Source organism: Haemaphysalis longicornis, unplaced genomic scaffold (assembly GCF_048455015.1).
Source record: "Haemaphysalis longicornis isolate Haplotype H1 unplaced genomic scaffold, Haemaphysalis longicornis Haplotype H1 scaffold_3, whole genome shotgun sequence".
In the NCBI taxonomy this organism is placed as follows: domain Eukaryota; kingdom Metazoa; phylum Arthropoda; class Arachnida; order Ixodida; family Ixodidae; genus Haemaphysalis; species Haemaphysalis longicornis.
The window spans coordinates 50964676-50991829 of NW_027526335.1; the positions used below are offsets into that span (position 1 = coordinate 50964676).

Consider the following 27154-nt stretch of genomic DNA (forward strand, 5'->3'; position numbering starts at 1 on the left):
CAGCTGGACTGACAAGTTTCACAGAGTTTACTTAATTATTAAAGGAAGCTGTTTTAACAACAGTGTCCCCCCTTAAACGTGTGATAAACATGAAGGTATTTCTCTTTCCACAACTAGTCTGCGAATACCAGCGCACCACAATCACAAAAAAGACACTGAGTAGAAAAATAAATTTATTTTGCTTGTTCAGCTGATAGCAGATCAAATAGTTCGGCCATATTGCAATGCCTCCCCCTTCAGCTCCTAACTATACTACTCTACTTCACTAAAACAACTGTAACACCACAATATCATCGGAACAAAGAGGAAAGAAACAAAATGTAAGGAAATCATGTAAAGCAGAGATGTCAAAATGTGTACAGGCACTTGCACAGTTTTTTTCTTTCTACGTCCATCTCCACTGGAAATTTTACATGGGTACTTGCACTCATTTGATGTGACACCTACAAACACAAGCAATCGTGGTTGCCATATTTTTAGTTTTTAGTACTTTCAATGCTAGCAACTCATGTGCACCAGACAACCTAATCTTCCTCTTTAAACTAATCTTTTTATCGGTAATGATGAACCAACATTTCAGTAAGCACGTATTGAAACTACGTGAAATTATTTCCAGAAAACATAATACTGAGCTTTCGCACAACATTAGAAGTTCTTGCTTCCCATTAAAAAAACATTTTCTATAAAAACATTAGGCCGCTAAACAAGTTACAACAGTTCCAGTACAATGTGAGATGCTAGAACATTGCAAGCAAAAGCACGTTATAAAAAGATATCCAGAAAACCTAACGTCATTACACGCAAGCTGAAACTACTACTGCAAGCCCAAAACAGATTAACAAGTACAAAAAAAAAAGCATACATACTAAAAAAATGCACTCTTACAACAATGAATTAACCAATAAGGAGAATAAAACTAGGTGTGCTTCAAAAGCTCTCGCTTCAAGCACAAATGCTTTGAAAATAGAGGCAAAAAACTGTGTTGAGACCGAACAAAGGCTTGAAACAAAACTAACACCCGGTGAAAATAGAGGCAAGCAACTGTGTTGAGACAGAACAAAGGCTTGAAACAAAACTAACACCCAGAGTGGAAGTGCTTTTTTTTCCGCTGAGAAAACACCCTTGAAAATTCTGAGTGTGGATAAATCAACTTAAACTGCACACCACTTTGAGAAAAACAGGAGCTGAAGGAAAACAGATATGAAACTGTGCCCTTATGTTTGATCTATCATGATTGCGCGAAAGAAAAGCTTAAAACGAGAGGATACTACGGCCATAAAACCGCTCTGATTGTGTGCATAAAAATTTTGGACTGTTTAGCCTTGGAGCAGTGTTATCTATTAGCGTCAGCAGTCAAGTCTATAACTCTGTATTCTTGCTCAACCTTCTTTAAGTACAAGTCATTGTAAGATCTCAGTGAATGCAACTGAATAAACTTTAAGGCAGACGAATTAAACTCACACAAGGAATAAAATGAATTGTAAGGAAGCCGTTGCTCAAAAGACTGCAACTAGAATGACATTAGTGCAAGATAAGCACACTGATATCAATTCTTACATTTATATCCTGGAAATAATGTGGCCTTGGATATATTTAAAGCTAATCAGTTCTGATTCAGTTCATAAAAATTGGAAGTTCACAACCCTACAACCCTGCTACAAATGAGCCAGTCTACCTTGCACATAAAAGGATACCACACTTTTTTTTTCACAAATAGTCACATTGAACAAAAAAAAAAAAAGGAATCAAAACAACAAAAAAAGATGTTAGGTCTAAGACGCTGTCCCAATTAGACCTTTCACATTACTTTTCTTTTTGTATGTAAACTACTGGTGAAAAACACCGGTTAACATTTTCGATTTTTAAATGCAATTAGAACTGAACACGAATGCGAGAGAAATGAGCAAGGTATTGAGAAAACGCAGTAATTGCACTACCATATAAATTCTTCGTTACTGGAACACATGAGTAGAGAACGAATGTGGAAAATAGATAACAAAGAAAAATAAATACGAGAAGCCTGCCAAACTTTGGCACAAAAAAGGCTTGCGCCAATAAGCTGGCCAACGATAGAAAACTTGTTCTCTCTTTTGCATTCACGCATAAATACGCAGAGCACAGAAGACTGGTTTTGTGTACAGCACTGCTGGATAGATGACAGTTATCTTGGCCAAGCAAGAAGAAAAACCGTCAAACATAGGAACAAGGAATGTTCGCGCTGCTTAATAAGAGGTAAATGCACAGCGCAATGTAAAACGTGTATAGTACACATAAAGGCAAAAAAAAAAAAAAAAAAAAAAAAAAGACCGCTTAGGGAAAGGAGGCATTTCTGATTATATACTCATCGATAAAAGTGCCTACAAGACGAACTCACACTCTAAAACCTACAATGCAAGCACTGGGAAGTGGGGAGACTGATATGTATTCAGATCTCTACATTTTGCGTTGTTTGTCAGTGCATTTTGATTGAGAACTGTCGTTAACGGAGCCCGCATTTCATACCTCGCACAACCTATCTACTGTTTTTCTGTCTGTACCAGCGAGTTTGGATAACACGGATTCAGTACAGCAGAAGTCTGGTATTGCGGCACCACCGCTTTGTAATGCAGATAGCGTAGTTCCAGTGCTGAGGAATTCCAAATTTCATGCTCACTTAACTTGTAAAAATCCACCAAAAACTTGTTGCCACTTTGATGCCTCGAAAACCCACTTGTAGACTTCTGCGACGAAAGCCCCCAAAGCAGCACCGAGTTCCTTACATTACGCACTTTGAGCTGCTTACGACCAGCCTGAGGATTCATTCCATTGTAAAGTTGCCCTTTAAACGAGAGAGGCAAAAATGCTAAACATGACTAAAGGTTAAAATTAATCTGTTAAAATAACCGCTAGCGTACATTGTATGCACAAAGCAATCGTTTGTTCGAAGAACAGTAAAGCGATTGGGCAAAAGTGCAAACACAATTCCAATGCTTCACATTGTGTGGGCGGAGCACAGAAGTACCGGGTTCTCAGAGACCCATCGCGAACTTGGCAGTGTCGCCAGAGCTGGGGAGCTGGCAGCCGCCCCACTACTTCAGATGTGGTCGGCATAGGGGCGGTTGAGGCTCTGGCGCGTCGTTTTCTGACCGACCACTTCGACTTGGAAGCCAATGGATTCGAGTCTGGCAATGTCAACGATGCGCCTCCCGTCGAAGAGGAACGGAGGCTTCAGCATGGAGGTGTAGATCTGCTCGTAGTCCAGGGACTGCGTACAGATGGAACGTGCAAATATGTTATCCTCAAATGCACGTGCAACTCGTTTTGATATTGATATATACAGTGGAACCCCGATAATACGACTTTCAAGGGACCGTGCAAAAGTGTTGTATGACCAAGGTGTCGTATGGTTGGCGTATGGGTAAATGCTGCGCTAGTAGATGGTCTCATGCAACAGCTGGGCTAAGAACTTATTTGAATTACTACATTTAGTGCATTCTTGCATGAATTAAAAACCCATGACTGAATTCCCAAATTTCTAAGAAAGAAAAATGCCTATTTAGTGGGCCCCCTCCCCCCTGCAGCGCCTGCGCTAGTCTGCCATCCCTGTGCCTCGCATGCTCGAGATGAGCTGGGAAGTTGATGTGGCCGAACAAACTGAGTGGGGAAAAGGTGAGAGTGGGAAATTTCCAAGGCCGCAACCCAGTGGCGACAGAAGGGGAAGAGAAACGAGTGATAGTACGAGGCGGTGAAGGAAGAAAAGGCGGAACAGAAAGAAACAAAACGACAACACGGCTTTGAAAGACACTGATAAGCAGAGGTCAGGTAATAAGAGCGGCAAAGGCCGGAAAGGAGGAAAGAAACGATGGTGGGGACAACAGTGAACAGGGGGGAGAGAGAGTATTGCCTGAGAAAGAAACTTGGATTGTGCGGGCGAGGAAAGCGTAAGTTCGGTCACTGCCGTGGGGTACTATTTATTTATTTATTTATTTAGTTAGTTACCCTCAGGGCCCAAAGGGCGTTGCAGAGGGGAGTGGGTTACATCTTGTGTAACAGAAAAAGAAAAGCAGCAGCACAAACACAAGCTGAAAACAACAATGTAAAGATAAGCAATCACCACAGCAGGTTGCTTACAGCAGATCGAAACGCAGTCACATCTGTTATCGCAGCAACAGACGAAGGAAGGCAGTTCAACAAACGCAAGTGCTTGGGATAAACTAATCATGAAAATGCTTTGTACGGCAGGATGGGACATTAACTTTGTACAGATAATCAATGCGTGCCGAAATGCAAGATGGCAAAGATAGTAACTGGTGTTTAAGAATGGGATTTTTGTGATATATTTTGTGAAAATGACACAACCGAAATAATTTCTTCTGATGATCGAGCAGTGGTGAAGAAAGGCTTAATTTGATTTGATTGATTTGTAGGGTTTAACGCGCCGACGCAACGCAGGCGATGAGGCGCGCCGTAGTGGAGGGCTCCGGAGTAATTTTGACCACCTGGGGATCTTTAACGTGCGCCGAAATCTCGTACACACGGGCGTTTTTGCTTTTCGCCTCCATCAGAAAAGCGGCCGCCGCGGCCGGGAATCGAACCCGCAACCTCGTGCTCAGTAGCGCAACGCCTTAGCCACTGAGCCACCGCGGCGGGTCTAAAAAAGGCTTAATTTCATGGCCGTAACGCTTGATGTTGGGTGATAATTAGAAAGAATGAAGCACGACGCACGATTTTATACTTTCTCTATTTCTGCAATGAGTGACTATGCGTTTTCAGGTTCGTCGGCTCAATGGGAGCGTCAAATTGGTGGTCCGCCGGCCACTGGACTTCGACTTCGCTCGGTTGGTGCGTTGGTGCTCTGCCGCCACGGGGACGTGTCGAAGGTTAAGCTCCCGGTCGCCAGTACCTGCCTTCTTGCTTGAGTCTGTTTAGCAAGTGGTCAGGTCTGCCGCGGGCTGTTTATCTTTGCACATAGGTCGGGACGAGACGGCGCAGTGGCGTAAAAGGTGGTAAAAATGCCGGTTCATCCTCACCAGTGTTCGTCGTATGAATCGGACCGCATGCACCTGAGCGTGGTATAACCGGAATTTTTAATGCACTGTTTCTACGGGGAGTCTGCCGGGACGATGGTGATTCGTCGTAAGAAGCGGGTCGTTGTAAAACCGGGGGACGTATAATTGAGGTATAAGGTATGACAAAATCTCCTATGGTCAGGTAGGAAATTCATACTTAAAAACGTGGGATTGCCACCCAAAGGTGTCTTAAAAAAGAATTTCTGCCTTCCATACAGAAGTGCAAGATGTATTCATGTCCTAAGAGTACCCGGGCTTGTTTCTGGAGTTGTCTAAATGAAAGTTTTGTGTTTTTACTAGGACGTTGTACCCCTGTACAGAAAAGCACTGAGCTTGACGCTGCATATGCCTTTTTATCGTAACTGTCTCAAAGCGATAAGAGAAGCGGCAACAAAATACATATGGTTGTCTGTTTAGTACCTCCCGAAGACACTTCAAATGTTTAGCATTTATATGACCGCTAGGAGCTACTTCTACTTATAACTCCTGCGAGCAACTGTCCAATTGTGTTTGATAGCTGTCTTTTTGCGCCAGCTGTGGCAATTTTCGATCGCAACCTTACATCTCAGAAGTTGTAATGCCACCACAAGTTGTAATGCCACCACACAAGATGAAAAGGCGAGTGTCTATGGATTTTTGTCGCGTCACCTTTGTGTGTTGTTGGGGTGAAATGACAGAAGCACAAGTATATATGCTCACAAGTTGCTGTGAAAAGCAAAGGGCCTTGGAGAGTCTTATGGATAAGAACATTAGAATTAGAAATTAGTGGTAACAAGCAAAGCAGATCGGTGTAAACATTGTGCTTGGGATAAATAGCTCCTTTTAGAAAGCAGCACCTTGTTTTTCTAATAAATAATACGGAGTGAAATTCTTGCTTGCAATCGTGCACAGCATACATTTGCACAGCTGGAGTTCCACAGCGTAACAGTTCACTTTGCCCTACCACGTTTGTAAAAAAACTCTCCCTAGTCGGTACAAAAAACGCTGCACCAGTTACCCAATTCTCTTCGATGCTCTCATATCCATACACACGGCATATAAAGATAAGATAATGAAGATAGAATGACACCTTGCCCAAGACTGAACAGTGATCTGCCTTTGTTTAACAAGCTAGATAGAACAGAGCAGGAGCGAGAATGAAATTAGGCTGTGACGACGCATGCATTATGATGCAGCATGCACTGCAGTGAAACTGGACGCCAGGGCAAAATTGAGGTATCATCTGCACCCGAGCTTTACCTCTTTATTATTTGTGGGGGTTATAGACGCTAAAATGCGGTACTTCTGGTGAAGCTTTTCTGTGTATGGTGGGGGATCAGTACTAACAATGATTTCTCCCATCAAAAACTCTGTTGCAGTCACTCTAGAATGACAAAACATCATTAGCAGATCTACATGTCTATGAAATCTTTCAGATGCAGTTTTTTTTTAGTTGTGATGCACCACTGTGCTGTTTCTTTTTTTCTAGTTCGTGATCGCTTGAACGAAGAAAACACACAGCATTGGGAGCGGCAACGTATGGACGCATTAGCAACATTGCTTGCCAAAAGCACAAAAACGTATCAATACTTCAACAACACAAAAAGGATCAACTTACGGTCACAATATCACTGCAGTAGAAATGTACCAGCTTTAGCGATAACTTGATTCACGAGAAGCAGGAAAGCAAAAATAGCACAGCCACAACATTGGCCAAAATATACACAACAAACTCCTGAGCAAAGGGAGCGAAAATACCTTGAACTCGTCCCACTCGGTGCAGATGACAATGGCGTGTGTGTCTTGCGCAGCGGAGTAGGCATCCTGGAAGATCTCCACTTGGTTCAGCACTGTGAACAAAGAAATTGCAATTCAGCCCATTTGGGCAGCGTCATGGCTTAACTAGCAAACGACCACAAAAAAAAACTTCTTATGATGTATTCGGTTGGTCACCCTGATGCTCTGACTCTGAGTACGCATATGTGGAGGCCACCCCAATCCAAGCAAGAGACGTGGCTCTCCAATCAAATGCTTTACCCAATTCAGAGCAGCGGGCAAGCATGCCACCGTAGTGCAGTCAGCAAGCCCTCCACTCCAGCCCGGCAACGAACCAATTTACGGTGCAGCACACTCACGGAGGAGCGCACTTAGGTGGAGGTTCGAAGCGCACTTGTGAGGCCATTTTCAAACAGGTTTCAAAGCGTTCGGAGCAGCCGACTGTGTATTGTAGGGATGCTTAGGCTTGCCACCATGAGGGGTATTCGGTGGCTGCTTTTGTAAGTGGCGTGGATGACAATTTGTACTGCCATTTCCAGCCACATTATCAGCTTTTTTTCCTACTATGCAACTTTGTTTGTGCCTTGAGGTCCCTTATGGGGAGCTGAAGTTGTCTGCTCTGCTTGACAGGCAGCGCTGACGCCACATTTTCGCGGCCATCTGCACTGCTCAGATGGTATCCGTGGCTGTGTCAGTGCGCCTGCTGCGTGTGCAATGCTTTTTCGCATGAAAAGCATAATGCCCAACTAAACACTCTGACTAAAAACTGCTGGCTAGGCCTTAGTGCTGTGGTTGCGGAGTTGCAGAAATTGGTCAGCTAAGTGGGGGACCCACGTGGCGGTTGGTGTCATGTGACCCGCTTGCCTCCACATCTTGGCAGTGCTCCCACTTTGGAGTCAAAGTAGTCGGAGGCACTCCAAGTGAAAAGTTGACGCTCTGAGATGACTAATTGAACAAAGTCGAGTGCTGGATTTTGGCCACCCGAACACGCTTTCCAAAGTGCCTCAGAGTGCTCTAAAGCGACTAACCGAATACAACATTAGAGTGACACTAAAAAAAGCTGGCAAATCAAATTATGTAAGGCCTGAGGTAGTCATTCAGATGTGTTTCAGAGAAAACACCAATGCAGCATGTGTCTGGTGGTGCTGTGTTGGCACATGTTAGGCATTAGACAGCTTTTCTTCTTTTGCATTGTTCTCATTGTTCGGTGCTGAAAACTTAAGTTGTGCTTCAGTAATTGCAAAGGCTGCCTGCTATTTGTTCTATTTTAGATAATGCAGAACTTTGTTATGCACAGGATGGAGCTCATAAATTATTTTCCTTTATTGCATGTTTAAGCAATGATACTGGAATATCCTGAAAGCTTTGAAAGTGGGGTACGGTAAAACCCACCCAGAATGAGCTTTCAATTATTACAAACAAATAGAAATCTCTTATTAACAGCTTGCTCTGCATACATCACTACAATCTCAGCTGCGTGAATTGAAATATGCTTTTGCAACTTTTAAAGACCAACTTGTCATTTTTAGTTGCCCAACTCACTAGGAATTGGTGAGAACATAGAGTGTGACACACGATTCGTACCCATGCAAGCCCATTTGCATACACCCATCCTCAAATCCGCTCCTCACAGATCGGGCACTATGATGATGAAGATAAATCAGTCTGTTGTACAAGAACCAACCTGAAAAGGCAGGTTTCTTAGAGGTCAAAAGGAGAGCCTTTGCATACGTACCATCATTTCGTTCACCCATGCAAGTGAGGTCACTGAAAAGTGGGCACACAAAAACAGCACGTAAGTAAATGCGTATCTGAATTGCATGTACTGTATCACCGAAGTTTGGGACACTTACTCGACAATCTGCTGCTTAGGGACCTTGGGGTCGTAGATGTTGAGAAAGGCCCCTTCCTCGATCAAGTGCTTGCACACGTAGATGGCAGCAGACTCCCTGCATGAAAACTTTCATTTCTTGACACGTACAGTGATGGCATGTTGGATGGCAATGACACCATTCCAGACAGGAAGCACTCTCGCTGAAAATTCCCTACAGCTGCAGTGGATGGTGTATGTAAAGACAGGCTGACAGCAGCCAATGTTTGCGGTTGTTGGCACTTGATGTCTCATTTTTTAGTATTTATGCTGACAATGAAGTTGAAAAAAAGATTTATACTTACAGTGAACTTAGTACAGCACATAGTGAAGCTAACAGATTAGAGAAGGCAAGAAAAGACAGATGCAGACTATCGCTTTATTGAAATGACTGATAACATGCACTGTCTTTATTTAAATGAGGAAGCCATTCCACCACAGTCACAGTGCTTTTTGTGTGGCTTGACAAAAAAAAAAAGCTTACTTCAAAAGAGGTTAAATTACCCAGATGTGTGCAGTGGAAAATGAAAAATATATAGCGCACTCCTCCATGATAACCAATAGTCAAGTTTCACTAAACTACTCTTCGATGCAATGTCAGCTTGCACACATCGGCAAGTGCATATATTATTCACTCCCAAGATTCACTCTGGATGTTGTTTAGAGAGACAACAATGTACCTTGTGTCGCCAGTGTTTTTTTTGAAGGCAAAGCCAAGCACGGCAAGCTTCTTCCCTGCCACAGTGTTGAAGAGGCGATCAATTATACGTTGAGCGAACCGGGTCCTTTGGAAGTTATTCATTTCCACAACCTAACGTTTTTAAAAATGCAAAAAGAAAAGAGCAGTAAATAGTACACATTAATCTATGATCTTCACTGAGGAAAGCACGAATTCAAGTTTGGAATTAAGGTAAAAATGTGTGGGCTTACCTGGTACCAGTAGTTGGCCACTTCTGGCAGCTTGAGGCACTCGCAGAGATAAACCAGGTTTAGGACATCCTTCTGAAAGCAGCTTCCTCCAAAGCCTTTTAAGAAAAAGTAGAGGACACAAATTTTCAACAGTTAGTACTTTGTTAAAAGAAAAGCTTGATGCCTATGGAATAAAAACTAATGAAGTCTGTGAAATGCACAATAATCAAAGATATCCTCTCACTCTGATTCCTCCCCAATATAAAAAAGTAAGGGGAGAGGGGTTATATTACTTTTATATTTCTTTTATGTCTGTGAAACCGTGCACAGCGTGTCATATGTGATATGTCAAGCCATTTCTCATTTGCACACAACTTGCCCCTCAGAATCTCTACCTGGAAAAATTGACCCTCAACAATGCTGACAGCACATGGCAGTTTTGTCCCGGTATTATAGTGGAACTCTTTCACATTAACACAACTGTTTGCTCCGAGCATTGGTAACAATCATAAAACCCTGCATCCCTCACCAATACCAGGGCAATGCATTTGCAACAGTAACATCACATTCCTCCTTTCAGCTGTCTTTGTAATGCAAGACTCTGCTCTCTGCTCCCTGGCTCAAGCCTGGGGGATGCAACTTTTAGGAGGCACACACACTGACATAATACACTGCGTTTCACAGTTTCCTACAAGAAACTAACTATGCAGCTCTGGCCTCCCCACCAAGCAGCAGTCTGTTTTAGTTCAGCAGGGACAAGCTTCTACCACGTTTGTGATACGGAAAGAATGATGACATAGTACTGACGTGTTGCTGCTCCCCATGAAAATGCATTTTACGAGGCTGACTTTGAAGTTGGGAGCACAAAGGAGGTGGAATGTTAGTGTGAACATTTTTGCACAATTTCACTTTTGTCCTGCTTGCAGTTTGCAAAAATTCTGCAAACAACTGCCAAAAAATGAGAAAACTTACACCACACAAGGCAGTGCTTACAGCTAATGGATCATAGCAGTCGTGATGTTGGCAATAGTTCGTAAATATACAGCCGGCATGAAAACAGTGTTTTCTTGGTTGATATCAAATTTGAGGAAGAAGCAATTTAATTTGTCATACCTGGCGCCCCCACCATAATGCAATATGGCCAACAGTCATTCAAAGGGGAGGGTGGGGTGGTTACCCTTTGGCTATGTTTGGCACCACTGAATGATACAGCCTATCTTTCCTAGCGTAAAGTTACACGTTAAGTTCCCTTACATTCCCAGTGCCTAAAATGAAACTTTTGTGGTTCCGTTTACTAGAAAAGCAAAGCCCTGCTCCCTTACCGATGCTGGCTTGTAAGAACCTGGGACCAATCCTGCTGTCGCTGCCAATGGCGTTGGCCACTTCGGAGACATCAGCACCGGTCGACTCACATATCGCAGAGATTGCATTGATGCTAGAAATTCTCTGGGCTAGAAAAGCATTTGCGGCCTGCACAAGAAGTGAAAGTAATCTGTTACAAGCGGCTCAAAGAGTACAGCTTTAAGTAACACAATAAAGGACTATTTTGCATTCTCCCTCTGAGCGCCATTATTGGATAGTGTTTTGTGTACCATGCAATAAAATTTGTGCGTGCATATTTCTCCAAAATATACAATAGTATTAAACAAATCCAATCCCATCACAAGCCAATCCTTATTGCAACAAAAATTAAAGACACAAAATATAGCCTTATGCTATGGCTGTAATGATGGCATGCATTGAGTCAAAGCTAAGCCTTCGAAGCAAGAGCCCAGTGACAGCGATAAACGAGCGAGCAAGTCATGCTTAGAATGTGCCCCTCCAGTGGTCGTCGGAAAAGAATCAGTAATTTCGGTCCCTTACTGATGCTTTGCGTAGCAAGCACTTTTAGATGCATCTTTACTCTGGTGGAGAAGCATGGGCTTCCTTCTAAAGCCAGTCCAATCCAATTAGGAGGTTTAGTGTGCTGAAGCTGTACTTGGGCTACGAGTTGTGCTGCACTACACGGCTCCAGGTTAATTTGATTACTTAGAAACCTTAAATTACGTGCACTGAAATCTCAACATATGAGCATCTTCCTGAACGTGACCATCTTCGACAGAACTGTCTGGTTAGGTTAAACTTGAGGGAGGCAAAGACACCAGCCAAGGGCTTTTATTAAGGGCGGTCCCAACGTTTTGGAGCCTCCTCCGTTCCTTCACCAGGGGTGACTGTGTTTGACTACAAGCAGCGGTTATATAAGCTGGCTTCTTTTTTCGTTTACTTGTTCCTTGCCGTTGCACATTGGAGGCTGTGGGCGTAAATGGTGGGAAGGGTATGCAGGTATCTGTTGAGCCCTCCCCGAGACCCTTGTATGTGCCAGGACACAAGGAGGATTCTTTGTGGGTAATTTGTTCCGGTGCCAATCAACTGTGCTCCATCAAGGTCAATCGTGAGGTCAGCTTTTTCGCGGTGTTTGGCCAATGCACTGCGCTGAATGTCAGACTTGCGGATGTCATTTTTGTGCCGTCTGAGACGTTCGGGGAAATTTTGCATTTCGCCGATGTAACTGGCGGGGCATTGTGCACAAAAAATTTTGTGAACGATCCTTCGTGCTTTTTCCTTTGGCATCGGCCATCTAGCGTTGACCCCACCTTGTGGGTGAGGAGGATGGGTTCGTTCCTAAGACTGCGGGATAATGTTTTACTCGCCCTTTACTCGCCCAGCGTACTAGGAGATAGAGGTGTTTCATAAGGGGGACAAACCAACAGAAAGCATGGGTCCTTTTTGTGATAAAAAAAAATTGTATGTAGCACAGGAGCTCCCTGAAGAACTCTTTTTGCAGCCAGTGCCATCTGAAATTTTTTTTAACCATGAGGTTTAAGTTCAAGAATTATTTAGGTGTTTTATAAAACTTTATGCGATAAAATGAAGAAAGAAGACTATTTAACACAATAAACAAAGATGAATTTAACAAACAAAATTTGTGAAGCTGACTGGTGGGCAGCTGCTGCCAGGGCGCTGCTTACTGTAGGAGTTTCCCAGCAGACCTTTTCATTGCAAAATGAACTACCCTGATCAGGCCCGGATGACACACCTCTCTCTTCTAGTACGCCATAACATAGTGTAGGCAAATGCGGGTAGGTCATCAGCTGGAGGGGGTTGTGGGGAGGCAATGGAGGCAGGGCAAGGGTTGTTGACCGTCGTTGTCAAAAGAACAGAATTTTCTTGGTTGCTGCCCGATCGCTGAAGATGGCGTTTGAAGTGCTGTGTAAAGTGTCTCATGTAGCCATTTTTCTTCAAATCCGCGATGACAGCTTTTTCTTTCTTTTTTTTGGTCGTCTTCGGTTGAGCAGACAGTTCTTACTCTAAGAAAGAGAGCTGACACACTACAGATGACTAGCGGGAATTTCAGTGGTTAGGATTGATTTGTGGGTAGCCTCCAGTACGGGTAGGTTTCCTGTACACTGTGAAGCTGAGTCGATCCAGCTGCAAAACATCGAGGAATGGCGAGGTGTTGTCCGTTTCTCTCTCCATGGCGAACTGAATGGCTGGTTCGGTCGAATTTGGGTGCAACAGGAAGTTGTCTGCTGCTGTTTCTTTGATGATAGAAAAACAGTTGCCCACGTAGCAGAGAAACACCTTGGGCTTTTCGGAGAAACTTTTTACAGCGTTTTCTTCTATCTCCTCCATTACCAGATTCACTGTAGTTCCGGGAATAGCAGCCCCCATCCCAGTTCCGCTCGCTTGCTTAAAATATTCTTTCTCAAAGCAGAAATGTGTGCTCTGGAGGCAGAACTGCAAAAGTTGAGCTATTTCACTGACGCCGAGGCAGGTTCTCGAGCTCAGGTTGTTATCGTTTTCGATGGCATTTGAGGCAGTTGCGACGGCCAGGGAAACCAGAACGATGATGAAGAGCGAGACGACGTCGAAAGAGACGAGTCTGTCGTCTGGGTCGATCGGTACTCGGGAAACAAGTTCGACGAAGTGGCTAGCATTCTTTACGTGTGTGGATGTTTTGCTGACGAGAGGGGAGAGGATCTCATGAAACACAGCTACCCCTGATGCAGGAGCCCAAGAGCCTTTGAGACGTTGGGACCGCTTTTGATAAAAGCCCTTGGTTGGTATGTTGCCTCATCGTCCCGAGCATTTTTGCTTTTTGCCTCTATCTGAAAAGCAGCCACTGCGGCTGGAATTGAACCCACGTCGTTGGCCTCAGCAGCACCACGCCTTAGCCACTGAGCCATTGTGGCTGGACCCGACTAACAGCAAAGTTCGAATTGGGGTTTTATGTGTTGCAGCTGCACATGGGCTGAGGCCTGTCATAGTGGAAGGCTAAGGCTATGGATTAATTTAGACAACTTGGGTGCTGTTAACGTGCCCTGGAAATCTCGCACAGATGAGAGTTTTCATTTTTCACTTCTACAAGAAAAAGAGCTGGCACTGCGAGAGATTTGAACCAGCGGTCACCTACTCAGCAGCACATATGGCTGTCTTTACAACAAAACATCACCTGTCCTGCGTGACAACCCCTGTTTAGTTCATTCTTTCATTGAAAATATGAGGATCTACACATGCAATAGTCAATAAAACAGGGAACAGTAAGTAGGCCTCGTCTAATTTGAGAGACCTGTTAACCTGGCATGACCCATACCCCTTTACACAATTCTGGATCATTTTCACACATATACAGACGACACAGCTGCTGGAATTGTATGGCCATATAAGTGCTACCCAATAATCAGGAAGCTGCGAACGAACACATTTCAACAAGCATACCTGTTACTGATATTTTCCTGCAACCATGAAACACTGACCAATTAAGATCCACAAGATGCTATTTGACTGTCTTACACCACCCCTCTGCTTAAGGCACAGAAAACTTGAAAGGCAGATACAAAAGACTAATAAAAAAGGTTTTAATCAGCACTATGTAGATTAAGGGGGAAAAAAAAAAAGAGTCCTCAACAAAATGGCAAACAGAACAGGTTTTAGTATTAATTAAGGGGGGACACTGGTCTTGAGGACATCTTTGTTATTTTTTAACCTATGTGCTTGAGATTTACACATTGAGTGTATTTCAACATCCTGAGCACGAATATGCAGTCGTTTTTCATCTACGGGGTGTAAGTTTAGAGTTGTGCAACATGTTATGTCACTCCAATTCGGGCAATTTTTTCATTATGTGCCTATGAAATACTCAAATAGCTTTTATCCCTTTGTGCTCTAGAAGGACCAGGGAGTGCAACTATACCACTGCAGTAATTTTAGCATGGTTTCTGCAAATGCTGTAAAATTCGTAAATGTCAGGTCATCAATTTACAATGTTTTTGTAAAATTAACTGCATAAAATCTTGTGCCAGCAAAAAGAAATTCTGTACTTTTGTGGTTTTATTGCACTGTTCAGTTCATAAGCTTTTGAATGCAGCAAAAATGATGTAAATCGAACCACTACATCCCAAGATATTGTACCCGACAGCTGACCATGTGGGAAAAAAATTGGTTCTGAGAAAACAGGGCACGAAGTTTGCAAACATAGGCAAAAATGGTCATTTAGGCGACTTCAAAGGGCGACAGCTTTGTGAATACTTATGATACAGCTATGATATTTTGCAGGTACATTCTTTGGGACTTGTAGACTGCAAATAAAATTAATACATAAAATTGATTTTTTGGCAAATTTTCGGTCCCCAAGACCAGTGTCCCCCCTTAAAATTTCACCGTGTGGATGTGTGCCTCACCAGCTTGGAAAGTTCCGAGGACCACGTGTTCATGGTGATGATCCGCTCATCAGGAATCCAGTTCCTGTAAACGCAGCACAGTTCCTCAATGGCCGCCCTGCCTTCGTCTGTCTGCTCTCCACCAATGAGGATGCGGTCTGGGTGTAGCAAGTCGGAGATGGCTGTTCCCTCAGCTAGGAACTCTGGGTTAGATAGAACCTGGGAGCAAAACACAAGCAACTAGTGAAAACTTCTCTAACACCAACAAAATGACTGGGCAGCACAGCGTTCAAAGAATGAGGAGGCTATGATATTCCGAATTTCTTAAATAAACACAAACCTGCTAATAACAATTAAACTGGCATTTCATTGCCCCTTTTGTGGCCGCCATCAGCCCAAACACGGGAACTACATTTTAATGGTATTAGAAGCCGCACAATGCCTGATAACACAGCAGTCGGACATTCTGCACAAAAAAGGGTGCTAGGAATCTGTGACAGGATACCACTGAAACTTTAATTTCCCAACTTTAAATGTGAGGCTTCTCCCAAGCGACTAAAACTCAGCTATACTCCTAGTGGAACTTGCTAATACTAAATCGGGTACGATACGGCTGAGTCAGGATGGACTACAAATAGACAAATCAAGCAAAAGCATCGTTGTGGTGGAATAAGTAAAGACGCTGAGAAAGGCAGACACTGGATAGATAGATAGATATGAAGGAAAATTTGTAAGGATGTAACGGATTGCGCTGACACAAGACAGGGGTAGGTGGAAGTCATTCAATTTACAACACTGGTGTTTTTATATGCCACTTGCACAGAAAATACAGCTGTGCCTGCCGCCACTCAAACCTGCAGCCTATGGCTCTGTGTCAGAGCACCTCAGTGCTAAGCAAGTTACAAGATTGACGATACAGGTGTTGTGGGGGCCTCACCTGGAATTTCGCTCCCTGAATGATGTTGGCCTTGAGGATGCGGCTGATGCTCTCAGCAGCCTTTACCGGGACGGTACTCTTCTCGACAACAATCTTTGGCGTCTCGGCCTTCTCCGCTATGAACCTGGCCGCGGCCTCCACGTACTGCAGGTCTGCAGCTCTCCCCTGCACCAAGAGTACTGGAACACTGTACCTTCACATAAACGATGACTCCCTCTCTACTTTGAGCAGCCATGAACACAAGCATCAATTCTTTCTGAATGAAAATGTCCCAACTGCTTAACTGTAAAGACATTCATAAGAGCTATTGTTGAATCCTCAGATTGCCTTGTTCGTTTAGGTAGTCATAACCACTCCTTGCAAGTGAAAATAAGCACGAAAAACATTTTTCATGCTAATAATCTTCCCCTACATACTACTCACACCCCACTCAAAAAAAAAGGGGGGGAAGGGTTGGCATAGGAGGTGGGGAGTGGAAATATCTCCACGTATTACTCACACACATGGCCATGCAAATCAAGCATTAAATCCTCACAAAAATGGTCCGTCACAATTGCATCCCTTTTATTTATACACCTTATTTACTCGATTCTAAGAATCCCCCAATTCTGAGCACCCTCCTCTGCTTTCAGGAGAAAAAATTGGAAGAAAGTTTGCATGCAAATCTAAGCACCCCCTTATTTAAGCGACCACCGCGAGGTGGATGTCAGACACGTGGAAGCGAGCATGAGTTGATGTTGTGGCCAAGTCATTTATGGAGCTTTCAATTACAAAACCACTTCAACGGAACAGAAAGAGACCCGCTGGAGGATACTGAAAGTGGCGGCCCAAGCGGCACAACGGGCTCGAATGGTAGTGAGGGTGACTGAGTATCAGACATAAGCTGTGGGTTCACTGCCTGTATGTATTGTTCTTTTGAATGTTTGCCAAATAAAACATTTTTCCTTGCTCTCATCTTGTCCAGATACGAATGCAATAAAAGGTGGCAAAGGGAGAGGGGGGGGAGGTAATTTAGGTTTTACGAATTCAAGCATCCCCCCCCCTCCCCCTCACTTTAGGAATCGAGTAAATAAAGTATTAGCGGTAATAAAACTTCACTTCTCGACCACTGAAAAGTGAATGCACTGTCCTACTTTCAAGATGCAATCAAAAGCCCCTCTTCATGATGCCTACCAAGCTGATCTGTCGTACAGAGCTGCTGAATAGTAAAACCGTTGCTCTTATTTATGCCGGGAATGGTATCGATTCTCTACTAATCTTCCAACACTTCTGCTTCTGCATGGCCTTGTCTGACATTTAAAAAACAATGGTAGGATGAAATTAAGGCTGTTATGACACAGCTACAATGGCATGGCAAATATTGCTGAAAACCCACACACTGCCCATGACCTCCACCTTGCTTTTTAAAAAACAATCAAGTGTGTTACAAGTAGAAGGCACCATCAGCTTAGAAGTACACAGCACGTAGGCCATTTAATGCACCCTTTTGGTCAATTTATACACATTACCAATATTAAAATTATTATTGGTAGTATTATTACTATCATTTCTTTCAAGGCAGAAGTTTGTTCAAAAGTGCGTTCCCACTGCAGCATACTTCTTGTTGATTTTGTGATGTAGGTGGTGATGGAACTTCATTGGGTTGGGGGGGGGGGGGGGGGGGGGGAAGAATTCAGCAGATAATGAGCATTTTAATTTGACAAAGTGTGCCTATCACCCATAAACTAGATTTAAGACAGAGCTTTTAAGAGTGGGATAGCAACAAACTACAGCACAAGTCAATGAATAATAATGCATAAATTGCGAGGCAGGCATTACACATTGTGATTTGCAAATAAACTAAAGCTTTGGGCTTCTGGTAAATGATGAAAATAAGGGATTATGAGAACTGAGCTAACCAATTCACCCACAAAATAAAAGCTTGACACATTGGCCTCCGCATCCCTTTAGTGGGTCAAGTTCTTGGAATGCCGTTTGGGCGCAAAAATTACGAACAACATTCATATCAGTGCCCTGATAGTTGCCAATGTCACACAAACTTGCTCTCTGGCTGGCAAAGTCACTCCCGACCCCCTGCTTTGCTGCCATCCCAGTGGCAGGACTAGGCACGGCTGCTTACCTTGCCGAAACCATAGTTCTTGGTTGGCGTGTTGACCGAAATGAAGATGATATCTGCCTCCTGGATCGCACCCTCTATGTCGCACGAAAAGAAGAGGTTCCGTCCACGGCAAGTCTTGACAATGTTGTCCAGGTCAGGCTGCATTGTGGAGAGAAGCAATGGATGCTTTGTGTGCGTATGCAATGTAAACACTAGGCACAGTAATCATAGGGAGTGCAGCCCCTGCCACGAAGAAAACAAGAGAAAAATTTTTGTCTGACAAAGCATTTCCGTGTGCACTACATGTGGAACCCAAGTATCCAGAAAGTAGGCCTCTACACTTCCCTAGGGCATACTTAACCGGCTTTCACGCCCTGGATAAATAAAGCTGCTGTGAGAATTTGTGCTTCCATGAAATCAAACACTTTAAGAATTACTCTTTTTCGTCACTCTGGGTTTGTCAGTTACACAAGTTTCTATGTTTATTAATGTGTATGTATTGAAGATAACAGCTACCTGCATTTTGTCTTCAATCATATATTTAGGTGATCTTCATTTCCTGAAATGGTGCTGAAAAAGCACCTCCAGCAGAATTTCGGATTGCATGTGCACTCTGCCAGTAACTAGGATTCCTGATAAACAAAAGCAATGTTTCTGGTAGCTTCAGGTTCTGTTATTCCATATTCCACACTATATTGCTAATGCAATGACGCATAGTACCATAACAAAAGCAAATATCAAAATTTACCCGCCAGAACACAAATATTCTCTCCAAATTGAAAGCTATATAAAAAGCTATTCTCTTTTCATTAATTTGTTTAGTGAATGTGATTGATTTGTACGGTCCCACAATGTTTTATGTGAGGAGAAAAAGACACTAAATGCCCATGCTAAACAAGATTTATTATTAAAACTTACTGCCGTTAATCTAGTTAACAATAGCTGCACCATGCAACAATTACTGCCCACCCCACCAATCCTTATTACAAAATTACTTTGAGTAAGAGTAATTTCAACTTCACCAAAGCAAAGCAGGAACAGTTCATTACTGATAGCTGAACAACAGCGCTACACCAAGAAAGAAAGAGTGTGCATTAACAAGAACAGCCCAAGAAAAGTAAGCAGTATATCCTGGTTCGCGCAAGATTTCATGCACCTCGTAAATGGGCAGCTTGTTTGAGTTCCACTGCTTGATGCGTTCGGGGCTCTTGTCCGTGACGACCACCTTGATGTGCGGGCACTTGTAGGCAATGATGCTGCACGTGGGGCCGCCCACGTAGCCTGCCCCTATGCAGCAGATGCTCTTCACCACCATGGTCCCTGTGTTGAGAGCATTCAGTGCAAACCTGTCAAAAGGGCACCTTCAAGAAACTAAAGGTATAGATGATAACAGGGAAGACAATAGTGAGATTGCTCATGCTGGCACTGAAGTTATCTCAAATATCAACACGAGAGTGTTTCATTCCGGGATACACAAAGATTTTGGTGGCGTCATATCCGTCACGGAAATGACGCCAGTACAACGAAGCAAGCGGCCTGTAAAGGGTGCACCCCTGCACACAGGGTCTTCTTGCGGGAAAGAAACTTTAGTACTAAAGGGCACTATACTTATACTTATACTTAGGGTTGTTCATTTTTGGGTTTTATGTTTTAACACGACATTGTTTTATGCTGGGATACACCAAGATTCTCAGGCGTTCTCAGACAATGAATGGCAGCCTACCATTGTCACTGAAGACGAAAGTGTATGACAGCTGCATCTTACAGGTAACTCACCTACAGGGCAGAAACTTGGAGGCTCACTAAGAGGGTTCAAGTTAAATTGAGGACGATTCAGCGAGCAACGAAACGGAAGATGATAGGGGTAACATTAAGGGTCACGAAGAGAGCAGAGTGGGTCAGGGAACAAACGCGTGTTAAGGACATATTAGTAGAAATTAAGAAGAAGAAATGGACGTGAGCAGGGCATGTAATGCGAAGGCAAGATAACCGTTGGTCGTTAAGGGTAACAGAGTGGATCCCTAGAGAAGGCAAGCGTAGCAAGGGGCGGCAGAAAGTTAGTTGGGCAGATGAGATCAAGAAGTTTGCGGGGATAAATTGGTCGCAGTTAGCGCAGGACCGGGATAACTGGAGATTAATGGGAGAATAATGGGAAAGGCCTTTGCCCTGCAGTGGGCGTAGATAGGCTGGCGATGATGATGATGACACCAAGATTTCACTGATGTCATGTCCGTCACAAAAATGATGCCAGTACACCTTTGCCGAAGCAACCCGCCACCAGGACGTTGCTCTCCACGCACACCCACAAGACAGCCGCTGACCCGCAAATCATGCTCAGCTGCAGATTTCGCTGCACATTTCACTTTCATGTTTTACTGATTCCTATGACAGAGGAATCAACCACAGTTTTTTTGTATATATTTGTGTTTATGCGCAATAAAAACAGTTGCGTGTTAGCGCCGTCGTGTGTGTCTCCTCTTCTTTCGTCTCGTATCAAGCACTACTTAAAAATGTGTCTGCACCAACTAGCCCAACTGTTAATTTTACTGAATTTACCTCAAACGGTTCTCACCAACCTTCTGAAAAGTGAGCCCTGAAGGTATGGTAAGCATCACCTCAGCTTTTGCGTGCATAACCCAGGCTAAAGTTTAAAGAATGTAACCAACATTCATAGTCGTTTCAACCATTTTGCCTACGAGCATCAGCAGGATTTTGTCTTGAGGGGGACAAACTAGTTGCATTGCATGGGGAGAGGGGGGAAGGGAACAATCGTGCTGGTGTGACGTGGGGGGAGCAAGTCCCCATTTTGAACCCCCCTGCCGATGCTGGAAATTTTGCTCACCCTTCTAATGCCAGAAAAGTGATTTTGAAAGTGCTGTTTCCATTTCACTATTCTTAGGAGTGATGTCGGCTGCAACTAGAGTTCTTTAAAAATATTTTATTATTAAATTTTAAATTTAATATTTTAATTATAATATTTTGCATGGGATCGGAAAATTCCTCACATGAACCATGTATCAAAAAATGGTCCCTTGTTGATTCCCTCAGTTTTGGGAATTGCATACTGGCCCGCCATATGTTGGTAGGAACTTGGATCAGCAGATGATGCGCTGTGATATTTAGTGCATGAACGGAACGTGTGATCAGGGTAACCGGTCAGTCGGACACACTTGCTGGTGCATTCCACGCAGTCCAGAGGCATTCACCGTCCTCTTCACAATCCATAATTCGAGCAGTCTGCCTTGTTTTCTACCCAACGGCCAAACAGTTACAGCTCGATGACCAGTCATAGTCCCTGTTATTTATTTACTTACTATTACTTGCTAATGGTGACAGTTTGACGGTGCCTCTGGCTAGTCGTTGAGCAGAGGCAATTTGGCTGGTTGGGTAAAAACTAATTTAGACTGTTTTCAGTGTGACTTGTGAAGAAAGTGTGACACTGGATTACCCTGTTAGGGGCTGATTTCGTGATGCCTGTGAGACGTCTGCTGACCCCTTCTCTCCACACATATTTTGTGAGGCACCAAGTTCGCATTTCCCATAATTTATTGAGAAAGCCACAAGCTGTGCAGGAGTGTGTGGTTTCACTTTTTTAGTCTTTAACATCAGCAGACGCATGTAAAGGCTCGTTGCATCATACAAGTGCCAAAATTAAAGGGTGAGAGCTGCTACATGCCCTAATACACCAGTAGGGTGCATTCTGACGTACCGATATTGGCATTCAAGCGCTATGTCCAACGTTTCTTTAGACACCCAGTCCCGGTTACGCCAAATGTCCTCTGGATCCTGATAGATTCGATGTTCCTTTGGACACAGCCACAGAATTCCAGTCCTGGGCATGCCTGATGTACTTTTAGAGACAGCGTTCTGCAAATGGTACGTCGCCTCAACTACACGGTTAAAAACCTGCAGACAATATTTAAATGATACGAGCACATCTCCTATATAGATTATCTCTGCACACACACATAAAAAGACAAGATATAACCACGAAATAAGTTAACTTTAGAATAGAGAACAAGGAGGCGGCATCGAGTCACACTGCAAGCTAAGGTGATGACAAACTTGTGAGACAGGCCACATGGCGTTTCCTTGCTCTTTCTTCGACTTTGACAAGCGCACTACACTATAGCACATACTTGAGCCGCAAAAATACATGGTCGCAAAGTGTGATCCAATGTTTGACCCACGCGAAAATTCAGAGAGCTTTCAAAGGCTATTGCCCTTTACTGTACGTGCACTTTCATTCCCATCTATCGCAGATAATGCACGTTCTCGCAAGGTACTTCACTCTGGCTGCCTGTACCGTTAACAATCTGTGTAAATTAAAAGCAGTCTTTAAATTGTCTTTAGTCGTAATTTGCCCCCGTCCTGCACGAAGAGCTCGCACAAGCTGTTTCCGAGAACTGGACACGCTGAACCATCGTGCTACCAATGTAGCTCGACAGCTTTCCGAACTGCATCTCGACACACACCGCACACCAGCTATGCGCAGAGAATAGAGTACGTGTAGCAAATGCAACCCAATATGCCTCGGCAGCGCAGTTCTCATCTGACTTGCAGATGTCGGGTCACCTTTGCATATCACACACCTGTCTTACGTGGAACAGCTTCTTTAGATATGGATGTGCTACAAGAAGGCAACCCTTGGGATTGGGCTGCCTTCTCACAAAACAGCACCGCAAATTGTAACCACCGAGGCAAGAGAAAAACGGAAAGCATTCTAGATTAAATTAACAGATATACGCCCATAAGTTGTCAATCCCACTTTCATTGGCAACGATTAGCTTTACAAGAGCGCGCATCTCGAGGAAATTCTTCGCATTACTCGAGCCCTCGCGATCCAGTGACAGCTCCGCATCACCGGCATCGGAGACGCTTTCCGGGAAGTTGATCCACCTCGCGCAACACCGGTTTGAGATGAGTGAACAAAAAACTCACCTCACAGGCAAGGCTGCAGTAGAAAGGCAGCAGGCACTTCGCTCGGCCGACACCACACTCTTCGAACACCTTCTTACGGTTCGCAGACAACGTGATCTCGTGTCACGGTAAATTCTCCGATGCAGCCCAGATCACAAATCAAACTCTGTGACAGCAGCACGCTGCAAGCGCTACGCCTACCATATTACTATTTTACTTCTTTGATCGCAGATCGAAACCCGCACTTTTAACGCTTGCGTCTCTCCGGATTGTAGCCAATCCGCACCGCACAGACCACTGATCTCCACTATTACAAAAGGGTAATCGAGGGAAATACCGCAGACTAATGAGCGCCCACGGATACCTGGGAGTGCCGAGCTCTTTCAGTAGAATGAGAGGAACGACCAGACAGAACCAGGCGGGCAGGTTAAAGTTTCGGGAATCCCAGCCTTCTGCTCCCCGACACAGTGGTGAACTGATTGCGTCTAGCGAAGGTCCCTATTCGCACGTCTCGTGCGAACAATTTTTGTTTCGGACGTGGCGTACAAACAAGTATCCAGTAGTATTAACTCTATGCAAGTATCACCTTTGATTCGCACGCCACGTGCGCACAATTTTTATTTCTAGTTCGCACGCCCAAGTCCACTTGCCTGCACAGGTCGGCGGGCTCACTCACGAGTGTAGTGAGTGGTGAGTGAGCCTCGCCTTCATTTTGGACTGGCGAGTGTGAGTAAGAGTGAATGTGAGCCCCACGTGCAGTGAGCCCCGCTCTCCAATCGAGTCCCACTCATTCGCGAGTGCGAGAGCTTGCAAATCATGGGGAGCCTTGCTCACCACTAGCGAGTGCGAGTGCCCCTTGCCTTGCCGGCACCTACCACTCGCGAGTGGTAGGCGCCGCGCGCTGTGATGGTTGGCAAAACCAGCAAAACTGGGCGCCACGCGCGCACGCACGCACACATCACACGCACACGCACGCGCACACACGCACGCACACACAAGAAAATATATTTTTCCTCACGTACTCACTCACGTTCTCTTTCACCAGTCGCCCTCACTCGCACTCACGCTCACTAAGCGCTTTCCACCACTCGCACCCGCTCACGCTACTATCTGGACCGAAAGCTCTATCACACTAAGCAGGACATGATTGCAGAACTACAAGCTTCGGGGAACACACTAGATGATGTTTTACGCGATCTCGGCCTTGAATAAGACCCACAAAAAACCGAGCTTCTGGTTGTGAAAAACTCCAAAGCAAACGCTCACACAAAGGATGCCATTTTTCATATTGACGGAAGGGTGATAGAGACAGCGAGAGGATCAGTTCGCCTTCTTGGCCTTCCCCTCTGTAGCAGTGGCAGTACCCAAGGCCTGGTTGTCACAGTTAAGACAAAAATGGAAGCAGATGCTCGCACTTGATGTTCATTTGTCCACTATATACAGTGGAGCTAATCAACGTGCATACCTCTCCATGGCTCGAGCTGTCGTAATTGGCACAATGACATATGGCGCCCCCATCTATGACCTCAATAAGACAAACCTTGAAACTCTTCGTGCTCTACATAGAGCTACTCTGAGAGCAATTACTGACCTTCCAAAACACAACCGAATCGACGCCCTCAAGCATGCTGACCCCCCCCCCCCCCCCCCGCCCCCCACTGTTATGCAAGGTACGCGACGCCAGGCTGACACTAAACGCAGCCTCACAAGGCAGGGCATTGAACTCATGGCATGTGATGGCCAAAAGCCTCCCCCGGGAGTCCCTCTACCGATTGTGTTGGTACTTACGACGTTCACAGACAATGCTCTAGGGCACAGTTCCATTAGCGTTACCGCAAAAAAGTGCCACACAAGAAAACGTCGAATTCGGCCCCTACAGAACTCCAAACGCAAAGGGCAAGTGGAGATTTTCACAGATGCAAGCATTACACCGAGTACTGTTCGCACTGCATGGATATGCCCGGAACAAACATCTTTAAATGGCAGCTCTGCACTCAACTATAATAATGCCACTAGCCTGGAAGGTGAATTGTACGCTATAAATTAATGCCCTTAGTTATCTATGTTATGATCTCGACACCCGGCCCCCTGGATACGTGCGTATCCTGACAGATTCGTTTGAGGCTGTACAAAAACTCCGGAAACCTTTCTCCTCCAATCCAATAGTCAACTCTATTTTGCTGCAAACTGAACTCCTTAGAGGACAGAGTGTACCAGGCCGTATAGACTGGATACCGGGCCATAGGGACACGAACACAGAAAATCGGGTTGCCCACGAGGCAGCGCAGGAGAACATCGCTCGTTCCTCTCCACCGAACTTCTCGTGTTCCTTCTTCCACACCCAGGCTCTTCTCCTGCTCCGACTTAAGAAGGCAAGACAACAGGAATACCGGATGGCCTCCCCGACAGGTTACTTCTTCAATGTTGGCAAGCAACCGAGACGGCTGAAGTGTTCATAAATAAGTTTTGCGCTGACGCTGCGTATATGTACTCCCCATATAATTCAGAAATGGACCCGCAGACCTGAAGGACGGGAACATAGCCCTTATTGCAGTCTAGGCATCAAATCTAATTTACACCATCTTATTTGGTCGTGCGTATACTTCCAGAAGCATCGAACACAGCTTCTATCACGTCATACCCCGTTTACCTTCTTTGAAATATCAGATTAACATTGACCACGATGAGCTTCTTTCAGAGCTTGATAGTTGTGCAATCAAGAGTGGTCTGGCGTGGGTCGTCTAGCAGGGCGAATCCTAGTCCGTCACTCTGACTGAAACTGTGAAGTGTGAACTAAGTGTGAAGTGTGAACTTAGTGTGAAGTAAATGTGATCTGTGAAGTGTGAACTAAGAACTGAAACTGATCATACTCTATATATCCCCTTCCAATCCCAACCCCAACCACCCCCTCATTGGGTTTGGCGTTCCTGTCAAATAAAAGCTTCAACTAACTAACTAACGCTCACCACTTGCCCTGACCCCTCGCACCCACTCGCGCTCGCGCTAACCACTCGCCATCACCACTCGCACTCACTCACGCTCACCATTCGTCGTCACCACTCGCACTGACTTGCGCTCGCGCTCACCACTCGTCGTGTCCCCTCGCACGCAAGTTCCTGCAGCAGACCCTCCATGAAACATGAAACCGAACAGTACTAGGGCATTACGGCAGGCCAGCCAAACCATACTACTAAATCAAAGCGCCACCATCACCATGCCCCATAGCAGGAGCTCAGTGACGACATACTTCTGAAGCTAAAAGCAATCCAACCATTAACAATCATTACAGCGAGCGGCTCGTGCGACAAATAGCCAACAGCGAGTACAAGCGCAATAGTAGCGCTCGCCGCGGTAAGACCCGCAAATGGCGCGAGTGGCGCGAGTGCACTCACAAGTAGAGTTCCCCTATATATAGAGGAACTATATAGAGAAACTCTACTCACAAGTGGTGAGCGGGTCCCCCCGAGAGTTGCTCTCGCATTCGCGAATGGTGAGTGGGGCTCCCCGCGAGTGGCGCTCGCAGTCGCGAGTGGTGAGCGGCGCTCACTGCGCGTGGGCCTCGCACTCCCTCGCACTCACACCCGCCAGTCCAAAAAGAAGGCGGGGCTCACTCACCACTCTCTCATGAGTGGTGAGGGGTGGGTGTGCGAGAGCATTCGCAAGTGAGCCTGCCGACCTATGGTTGCTAATGGCGGAATTGCTTTTGGCTTCGGAAATACGTCGTCACTAAGCTCCTGCTATGGGGCACCCTAGAAGTAATTCTATGGTGGAGTTTTGATTAGGAATGTGATTTGGATGGCCTTCTGGCGCCGTAATGCCCTAATATTATTCGGTTTCATGACTCATGGACGGTCTGTTGCACACACTCGCGTACGAGGGGAGAAGACGAGTGGTGAGTGCGAGCGCGAATGAGTGCGA

The 27154-nt window shown here is 44.9% G+C and overlaps 1 protein-coding gene across 2 annotated transcripts; it reads right to left on the reverse strand.

The window, feature by feature from the left end:
• Window positions 1-156: 156 nt before the first annotated feature.
• Window positions 157-23731, reverse strand: Sgl (UDP-glucose 6-dehydrogenase sgl). 2 transcript variants are annotated; one of them, XM_077703170.1, is made up of 12 exons: window positions 23601-23731; window positions 19473-19636; window positions 18338-18475; window positions 16219-16383; window positions 15303-15500; window positions 10905-11052; window positions 9604-9698; window positions 9354-9484; window positions 8657-8752; window positions 8539-8570; window positions 6786-6877; window positions 157-3244 (listed from the first exon to the last, which is right to left on the reverse strand). In XM_077703170.1, the coding sequence occupies exons 2-12, from the start codon at window positions 19629-19631 to the stop codon at window positions 3074-3076; spliced, it is 1425 nt and encodes a 474-aa protein (XP_077559296.1). In that variant the 5' UTR covers window positions 19632-19636; window positions 23601-23731; the 3' UTR covers window positions 157-3073. The 2 variants fall into 2 exon arrangements, with proteins under 2 accessions (XP_077559296.1, XP_077559295.1); XM_077703169.1 differs by having other exon boundaries at window positions 23258-23721.
• Window positions 23732-27154: the final 3423 nt, after the last annotated feature.